This window comes from Harpegnathos saltator, unplaced genomic scaffold (assembly GCF_003227715.2).
Source record: "Harpegnathos saltator strain DR-91 unplaced genomic scaffold, Hsal_v8.6 scaffold89, whole genome shotgun sequence".
NCBI lineage: Eukaryota > Metazoa > Arthropoda > Insecta > Hymenoptera > Formicidae > Harpegnathos > Harpegnathos saltator.
This window is the reverse complement of record NW_020230716.1, coordinates 53,763-62,525: the sequence shown is the minus strand read 5'-3', so window position 1 is coordinate 62,525 and position 8,763 is coordinate 53,763. Positions and strand designations below refer to the sequence as shown.

The 8,763-nt window shown below is 42.1% G+C and overlaps 3 protein-coding genes across 6 annotated transcripts; all 3 read right to left on the bottom strand.

The window, feature by feature from the left end:
• Positions 1 to 208: 208 nt before the first annotated feature.
• LOC112590559 (protein FAM45A-like) lies at positions 209 to 3,196 on the bottom strand. Of its 4 annotated transcripts, none has more exons than XM_025307479.1 (5): positions 2,592 to 3,196; positions 2,273 to 2,536; positions 1,751 to 2,182; positions 1,552 to 1,669; positions 209 to 1,461 (listed from the first exon to the last, which is right to left on the bottom strand). In XM_025307479.1, exons 2-5 carry the CDS (start codon positions 2,393 to 2,395, stop codon positions 1,190 to 1,192), a joined length of 945 nt encoding a protein of 314 aa, XP_025163264.1. In that variant the 5' UTR covers positions 2,396 to 2,536; positions 2,592 to 3,196; the 3' UTR covers positions 209 to 1,189. The 4 variants fall into 4 exon arrangements, with proteins under 4 accessions (XP_025163264.1, XP_025163265.1, XP_025163263.1 ...); XM_025307480.1 differs by having other exon boundaries at positions 2,273 to 2,520; XM_025307478.1 differs by having other exon boundaries at positions 2,273 to 2,469.
• Positions 3,197 to 3,531: 335 nt separating this feature from the next.
• Positions 3,532 to 5,186, bottom strand: LOC112590562 (uncharacterized; the record flags this gene model as incomplete). Its single annotated transcript, XM_025307495.1, has 3 exons — positions 3,532 to 4,122; positions 4,210 to 4,660; positions 4,747 to 5,186. Coding segments are annotated over 3 exons (1,032 nt in total), but the record flags the coding sequence as incomplete, so codon positions are not given.
• On the bottom strand, positions 5,177 to 6,884 carry LOC109504717 (uncharacterized). The gene is made up of 3 exons (XM_025307473.1): positions 6,865 to 6,884; positions 5,920 to 5,977; positions 5,177 to 5,606 (listed from the first exon to the last, which is right to left on the bottom strand). The coding sequence occupies exons 1-3, from the start codon at positions 6,882 to 6,884 to the stop codon at positions 5,196 to 5,198; spliced, it is 489 nt and encodes a 162-aa protein (XP_025163258.1). The 3' UTR covers positions 5,177 to 5,195.
• Positions 6,885 to 8,763: the final 1,879 nt, after the last annotated feature.

The window sequence follows — 8,763 nt, the reverse complement described above, 5'->3', positions numbered from 1 at the left end:
TATATTGTAGATACTGTGTGTCAAAATATTTCTTGAGAAGAAGAAAGTAGGAAAATGTAATGAAGAAGATATGAAAAGAAGAGCAGAAACGAAGAGAAAAAAGGAAAAGAAGAGAAGAAACGTGAGGAGGAGCCAGAAGAATGTTTAGCCACTCTACATAAAATTGGAGATTGCTGAAAAACAAGCATGTAACTTCATTGTACAAAACTAGAATATAAAAGAAATTGTTTTATTGCAGATATTTACAAAAGATTGGGTATACTGACACAATTATAGATGTACGATCAAACAGAGTGCGATCACTGCTTGGTTTGAATAATAATACGGACTCAGATGAAATGAATACTCCAGCATTAAATGGAAATGAGGGAACACAGAACAGACAAAAATTATCCGATATAAGCTTTATATTCCGGGGGAAACATCCGAAAAAGGTAGAGATAAATAAACATGTTTATGTTTAAAACAATACGAACTTAATTAAGAGAATTAAGCTGCATTACGATAGTTACGATTCTGTTTTACATTTATATGTGATTTATTGTTTCAGCAACAGCCATAGCTTCTATAGCAGAAGCAATGATATTAGATACAGAAGCACATGTTATAGCGAATTTTGAATTTTGGGACATACAGACATGGACATGGAAGAGGAAAGAGTATATGGAGGATAAAATTTATGATGCAAATACGGATACCAAACCAAATACATAGACTGGCTAAACATTCTTCTGTCTCCTCCTCACGTTTTTTCTCTTCTTTTTATTTTTTCTCTTCGTTTCTGCTCTTCTTTTCGTATCTTCTTCATTATATTTTCCTACCTCCTTCTTCTCAAGAAATACTTTGACACACAGTATCTACAACATAAAACATAATTATAGATATTTACCTTTCCACCCAAGCGTAGAAATGATACGTGAGATATCGTTTTAAGATATGACTTCCACTTTAAAGTCTTCTGAAAGAGATGTACGAGATGAATCATCAGCTGCAACGAATACACAAGTCAATATGTCCCACCGCGTATATTTAATTTCTCGCTTTTCGTTGTGAGTCACTGCGCAAGCGTGCTCCGCAGGCGGAGCAGTGACTCTCATTCTTTTCGAGTCGGGGTGCGTTCCGAAAATTGCATAAAAACGGGCACTTACTATTATATCCGTGAATGTACAAAATATAGACACTTTACATATTATAACATAAATAGGTTCTCCGCAATGGCCAAGTTAATAAGGAAATTTTCTACGGCCGGTGCCAAGTTCTTTTCCCTAAATATCTCCACGGATATCATTTTCCTGCCATCTGGAGCTTGCACTGTTGCCAGCGATGTCAGCTGATTCAGGAGATCCTGCGTCTTGTCACTTATCTCGGATATAATTTGCGCCTCTGTATAATTTTGATTTTCACACAACTGGACCATAAACAAGGCTATCTCCTTGTGAGTTTTCGTCATTGTAAGGCTTTCTGGAACATATAATTTGAAAATTATTAACAAAAATAACGATATCAGATGATATCACTCTAATAAATAAGATTTGTTTCTATCTATTCTACCTTTTGCATGTGAAGTCACAGTAATTTCTCTGGCGGGAATATTTACGAATAAATCATACAAATCCGTTCTTGAAGATATCGAGCTATTATTACAGCCTGCGACGTAGTATGGATGTCTCTGTAACAATATAATAAATACAATGCACATTAATAGTACCAATATTATAAAATAGTCTTCTCTTTTTCATATGATACATACCTTTAATTCAGTTAACTCATCGTTTACCAAATCAATCCAAGGAAAAAGATTATCAGTAACCTTTCTATGCCTCATTAATGCGGGAAATGTTCTGATCCACTTGAGGAGTTGCTCCAAGCTATGATGATACACAACAATTCTCTTCTTCAATAGGAGGGCAGTGTATATCAAAATAGTCTCTAATTCAAATGTCTTGATTAGTTCTCTGACATTGGCATTAGCAGCAAAACGATGAGTGTTAAAGTCATCAGAGACAAAAGTCCCATTCTCCTGTGTTGAGCATGATCCTTTGGTAAATACAGAAAGATAAAGTTGCAAGATTTCTGTCGGCTTTCCAGTCTTGCAATACATTTTGCTGAGAACTCTTGAAAGTACTTCATACTTTTGTGGATTAAAGTCCTTTGCAAACAGTACCAATGCAAACTGTTTTACCTGAAAATAATTATACAGGCTGGAGTTAGTGTCCCAAACATGTAAGAAAATAATTTTCCGATGAAAGAATAAAAGTTTGCAAGTGCATACTTTTGGCAACTTATCGGAATCAAATACTTCACTGCAATATATGTAAAACCAATCATGACCATGCCTGGCGCATACAAATACATGAGGAGAGTTGTGCTCTAATTTCAAATTACATTTCCTCATAACTACTGTCTTCTGAGATTCCGTCACAGCTGGATATGACCATGTCCATAAGACATCTCCATTGCAGTCTTTCTCTGTAATGTTTATTCTACACTATAGCATAGTGCAAATAGTCAGAACAGTGTCTAGACAAAAAAGGTACTACAGAGGAAATATTTGGGTTACTGCAATTAATTATTTTCATCTCGAAAATTACCTATTATACTACAAGAAAGTAAATCTGTTAGTGGTGCCATTGCGACTCTCTTTGACAAATGATTAACAATTACAATACCCTGTCAGGAACAAATCATTCCTTACATTTTATGTATTAATAACGGAACTTATAATTCATTATATTTCTCGTCATGTCGAATATTTCACACTTATAGAAATACAAATATTATTAACCAAACAACACATCAAACATCAAACATTGTCATACTGCAAACAAACAGGAGGTTATTTGAGGAGGTTATGTACAGTGCCGATGACACTTGTAGGCTTTAACGTTAGCGACATCTCTCGTGAACTTTGCAATTCACGTGGAAAGAATCAATTTTTCAGTGAAAAAATTGTTATTACTTTATTTATAAATTATTATTTCTGAAAAGTTACTTGTATGCACAAGAACAACAAAGTCAACAATTATCGGAAGGCAATTTTTTATTTCCTTTGCTGTCGTACCGCACTCGAGCAATACGCTTATTTAAAATTATTTTCAAAATGCTTCCTCAACAAAAAATTATCCTTAACAAAAAGTTTTCTTAACAGGAAGAATTCCTTTTTAGATCTGTTAAAGCACATGTATGTGTGTGTGTGTGTGTGTAACTGTCCGCAGTACTACATTTTTCTACTAAGAATAAAGTTTTCAACTTACGTTGCAGACTTTGAAAAATAAAATCACTCTTGTATATTACATAATGATCCCCATGTATAATTTCACGGCGCGACAGATACGCGGAAGTTAATCTTAATTAGATAACATGTCTGTAAAACACACCTTACATTACTTTATAAAATAGGAATGACATAGTCGTCCGCGACAATCTTGCAACATCAATTGACGATTGATCAATCTTTTGAGCTCGCTCGGACGCTGTCCACGCACGATCAGTTTGCGCAAATCGGCGTTGCGTAAAACTAACGTTATATCATAACAGCCGAGATTGGTCGATACACAGCCCGATATCAGTGCCAAAACCTTCGTCCCTCAGACTGCTTGGTCGTGTCGAATTTGAAGCGTATAATACTAATTGCAAATTATTCTAAGCAATTCGCAGCTGCTAATTATCGCGCGTATATATGTTTATTTACAAAAAGAAAAAAAAAATATATATATATATATACACAGATTCATCGTTTTGTTACCGATACGTCATCGTTGAATTGAATTCAATCAGAAGGAGCACCGTGTACTTTTCGTACGCTGCTCCAGTTCAATACTGATGTACTCAGGGAAAACAGAAGATCATGATAACATCAAAATGACGAGAAAATGATCGAATCATGATGGAAAAGTGAGTTTTCCTCATCATTTTGACGTCATTTTGATGTCATCATGATTTTCTGTTCTGCCTGGGTATCTTCAATTGCTTCGCTTCAAATCAATTGATCATCTTCAATGAGCAAATGGCCAATTGGCTGTCGGGAGCCTTGCCGAAAGGCTTGTTGCCGTCGGGTGCCTCGTACTTGTTCACTTGATACGTCAACATGGTCTCGTAGCCATACACGTCTGTACCGAGTTGCTGTGAAGATTCGTCAAGATCGATTTGTAGAAGAAAAGAAAGAAACATAAAGTGAGACCTCAGCATGCTGGATGCGAGATCAATTACCTGTGTGAGCGGGCTGGTGTTGGTCGTGAAGATGCCTACGTACTTCTTCCGCTTGACGAGCTCCAAGCAGTGCTCTTCCATCTGCCTCATTATGAGCACGTTCTGCGCCGCGTTCAGCTCGCTGCTGGTCGACATCATAAAGTTGTGAATAATCTGGCCTTTACCCTTGGGCAATCTGTTCTCTCTGATCGGCCCTTCCAGGTACTCGAGAAAGTCAAAGACGACTGTCAACTTGGAGTTCAGCACCACCTCGGGCTCGTCCCAGAGATCAAAGTTGAGAGTGATCCCGATCGTTTTGCCGGTCTGCGCCGACTTCACGGCGAAACTCAAGCTCTTCTCCACGAGCGGCCGCCACGTGGAGTCAATCAGATCCCGGTAATCGGCTCTCGTGATGTCCGGCATCAACCACTGCTCCAAATCGGCTTTCGAGTAAAAGCTCTCCGTGATTATTCTGCAAATTCGAGCGCGCGGCGTCACATTTACGAGCCATACGTGCTGTACGTGTCACTTGCAAAGCCTTTTCGCGCAACAACTTACTCGATCGCGTCGTCCTTGTGGCGGTCGTGCAACGGCTCGTAGATATACGACTCCTGATCGATGCTCTCGTTCAGCGGCTCCTCCACGCTGGAGATAAGCTTCATGCGGCCCAGCATGTCGGTCAGACTCTTGGCCGTGATGAAGTCCGTGATGCCGATCTGGTAACCCTGGTCGCGCAGCTTGGTCACCGTGTAGATGGAATTCAACGAGTTCCCGCCGAGCTCGTAGAAATTCGCGTGCGACGTCACCGTTGCACGGCCGTTGAGGCCGTTGAGGCCGATTACGGACGCGACGGTCGGGAAGAGAACACGGGCCTTCGCAAGGTCTTGGCTCGGCACGTCGCTGTAATCGCACTTGGCGGCCACCTCGTCTTCTGCGGGGGATAAACAAATAAATAAGCGAATGTATGCTAACGACGATGGGCGATAAGCGATGGCAAGGGACAGCGGCTAATTAGAAAATCGGAGAAACCGGTCGTCCTCAGGTTCACGCATGCATTTGCTATTCGATTTCACGGTGATCCGCCGGCGATCGTGTAACATGCGCGGCATTTCGCCGCGCATCGAGCGGTCGCCGTTTGGGTATGTTAATGCGATCGTCGGTCGTCGCTTGATACTCCTCTCGCCGACTAACGACGAATGTCCGCAATGGCGGGATGGCTCACAGTCGTTGGGGCAAGACGCCTCGTACTGCTTCAGCAACGTCTGCCGATCCGTCTTGCCGTTGGTCAGCAGGGGTATGCGATCGACGACGATGATTTGCGGCAGCATGTACGGCGATAGCGTTCTTTGCAGGAGATGCTCGACCTCCGAGCTAGACAGGTTCGCGCCGCCCACGATGCTAATGAAGGCTACCAGCGCCTGGAAATTCAAGGAGAGGGCTTCCATTAGTCCGACATTAAAAGTCAGAGTTGCGGCGCAGCTGGCCGCGTATCAGCAAATATATAAATTATATATTATTGTACACGCGCGATGTAAATTGAAATTTTGCATGCCCGTGGCATGACCGAAGGAGAGAAGAAAATGAACTCCCTCCGTTCGGTCATGGCCGTGGTTACTCTCGTCGTGCCTGCGCGACAACAGCGTTGTTTATCCAGCGTAGTAGAATTTGTGCGCAATCATTCCAACGTTGTGGAAATTTCGCGCGCTGAAAAATCGCCTTCATCCCGTGTACCTGCGACAGCTCGCCGGGTTTGTAGCAGAGACCCATGACCTTGTCAACGCCGGGTATCCTGGCGAAAAAAGTTTTCCATCCTTTCTCCGTCGATATCTCGGCTTCTACTGGGAGTAGAGAGTCGCCATTTACGGCAAAATGTAGGGTTTTGAGAGGAATTTAATTTGGTGCCAGAACCAGGCCTGTATCTCTAACCGTTTAGGAGATATCGAAGGTTAAAGTTTTCCAGCCTTTGTCCGTCGATATCCAGCCTTCCTCCGTCGATATCTCCGCTTCTACTGGGAGTAGAGAGTCGTCCATGTAGTCGAAAATGTAGGGTTTTGAGAGGACTTTAATTTGGTACCAGAACCAGGCCTGTATTTCTAACCGTTTAGGAGATATCGAAGGTTAAAGTTTTCCAACTTTTCTCCGTTGATATCTCCGCTTCTACTGGGAGTAGAGAGTCGCCATTTACGGCAAAATGTAGGGTTTTGAAAGGACTTTAATTTGGTACCAGAGCCAGGCCTGTATCTCTAACCGTTTAGGAGATATCGAAGGTTAAAGTTTTCCAGCCATTCTCCGTCGATATCCAGCCTTCCTCCGTCGACATCTCCGCTTCTACTGGGAGTAGAGAGTCGTCCATGTAGTCGAAAATGTAGGGTTTTGAGAGGACTTTAATTTGGTACCAGAGCCAGGCCTGTATCTCTAACCGTTTAGGAGATATCGAAGATTAAAGTTTTCCAAACTTTCTCCGTCGATATCCAGCCTTCCTCCGCCGATATCTCCGCTTCTACTTGGAGTAGAGAGTCGCCATTGTAGTCGAAAATGTGGGGTTTTGAAAAGACCTCATTTTGGTACCAGAGCCAGGCCTGTATCTCTAACCGTTTAGGAGATATCGAACATTAAACTTTTCCAACCTTTCTCCGTCGATATCCAGCCTTTCTCCGTCGATATCTCCGCTCCTACTTGGAGTAGAGAGTCGCCATTGTAGTCGAAAATGTAGGGTTTTGAAAGGACTTCATTTTGGTACCAGAGCCAGGCCTGTATCTCTAACCGTTTAGGAGATATCGAACATTAAAGTTTTCCAACATTTCTCCGTTGATATCTCCGCTTCTACTGGGAGTATAGAGTCGCCATTTACGGCAAAATGTAGGGTTATGAAAGGACTTTAATTTGTTACCAGAGCCAGGCCTGTATCTCTAACCGTTCAGGAGATATCGAAGGTTAAAGTTTTCCAGCCATTCTCCGTCGATATCCAGCATTCTTCCGTCGATATCTCCGCTTCTACTTGGAGTAGAGAGTCGCCATTGTAGTCGAAAATGTGGGGTTTTGAAAGGACTTCATTTTGGTACCAGAGCCAGGCCTGTATCTCTAACCGTTTAGGAGATATCGAACATTAAACTTTTCCAACCTTTCTCCGTCGATATCCAGCCTTTCTCCGTCGATATCTCCGCTTCTACTTGGAGTAGAGGGTCGCCATTGTAGTCGAAAATGTAGGGTTTTGAAAGGACTTCATTTTGGTACCAGACCCAGGCCTGTATCTCTAACCGTTTAGGAGATATCGAACATTAAGCTGGAGATATCGACGGAGAAAGGTTGGGAGAAAAATTTTATTGGAGTAGAGAGTCGGCATTGTAGTCGAAAATGTAGAGTTTTGAAAGGACTTCATTTTGGTAACAGAGCCAGGCCAGTATCTCTAAACGTTTAGGAGATATCGAAATTAAATTTTCCACCTTTCTCCATCGATATCATCTCTCCGTCGACTCCGCTTCTACTGGGAGTAGAGAGTGGCCATTGTAGTTGAAAATGTAGGGTTTTGAAAGGACTTCATTATGGTACCAGAGCCAGGCCTGTATCTCTAACCGTTTAGGAGATATCGAACATTAAAGTTTTCCAACCTTTCTCCATTGATATCTCCGCTTCTACTGGGAGTAGAGAGTCGGCATTGTAGTCGAAAATGTAGAGATACAGGCCTGGCTCTGGTACCAAAATGAAGTCCTTTCAAAACCCTACATTTTCGACTACATGGCGTCTCTACTCCCAGTAGAAGCGGAGGTATCGACGGAGGAAGGCTGGATTTCGACGGAGAAAGGCTGAAAACTTTAACCTTCGATATCTCCTAAACGGTTAGAGATACAGGCTTCGGACAGGTACCAAATTAAAGCCCTTTCAAAACCCTACATTTTGGACTACATGGACGACCCTCTACTCCCAGTAGAAGCGGAGATATCGACGGATGAAGGATGGATATCGACGGAGAAAGGTTGGAAAACTTTAACCTTCGATATCTCCTAAACGGTTAGAGATACAGGCTTCGGACAGGTACCAAATTAAAGCCCTTTCAAAACCCTACATTTTGGACTACATGGACGACTCTCTACTCCCAGTAGAAGCGGAGATATCGACGGATGAAGATGGATATCGACGGAGAAAGGTTGGAAAACTTTAACCTTCGATATCTCCTAAACGGTTAGAGATACAGGCTTCGGACAGGTACCAAATTAAAGCCCTTTCAAAACCCTACATTTTGCGACTACATGGACGACTCTCTACTCCCAGTGAGGAAAGCGGGAGATATCGACGGAGAAAGGTTGGAAAACTTTAACCTTCGATATCTCCTAAACGGTTAGAGATACAGGCTTCGGACAGGTACCAAATTAAAGCCCTTTCAAAACCCTACATTTTGGACTACAATGACGACCCTCTACTCCCAATAGAAGCGGAGATATCGACGGATGAAGCTGGATATCGACGGAGAAAGGTTGGAAAACTTTAACCTTCGATATCTCCTAAACGGTTAGAGATACAGGCTTCGGACAGGTACCAAATTAAAGCCCTTTCAAAACCCTACATTTTGACTACAAT

Bases quoted from the DNA above. Each gene is read 5' to 3' on its own strand.
- LOC112590559 (XM_025307478.1), bottom strand. From the start codon at position 2,631: ATGGCACCACTAACAGATTTACTTTCTTGTAGTATAATAG. The intron at 2,183-2,272 runs GTATGCACTTGC...AATTATTTTCAG, and splicing joins ATTCCGATAAGTTGCCAAAA to GTAAAACAGTTTGCATTGGT. The intron at 1,462-1,551 runs GTAGAATAGATA...TATATGTTCCAG, and splicing joins TGTGACTTCACATGCAAAAG to AAAGCCTTACAATGACGAAA.
- LOC109504717 (XM_025307473.1), bottom strand. From the start codon at position 6,884: ATGGCGACTCTCTACTCCAA. The intron at 5,978-6,864 runs GTAGGAGCGGAG...TTTTTTCGCCAG, and splicing joins ATGGCGACTCTCTACTCCAA to GATACCCGGCGTTGACAAGG. The intron at 5,607-5,919 runs GTACACGGGATG...TTGAATTTCCAG, and splicing joins AACCCGGCGAGCTGTCGCAG to GCGCTGGTAGCCTTCATTAG.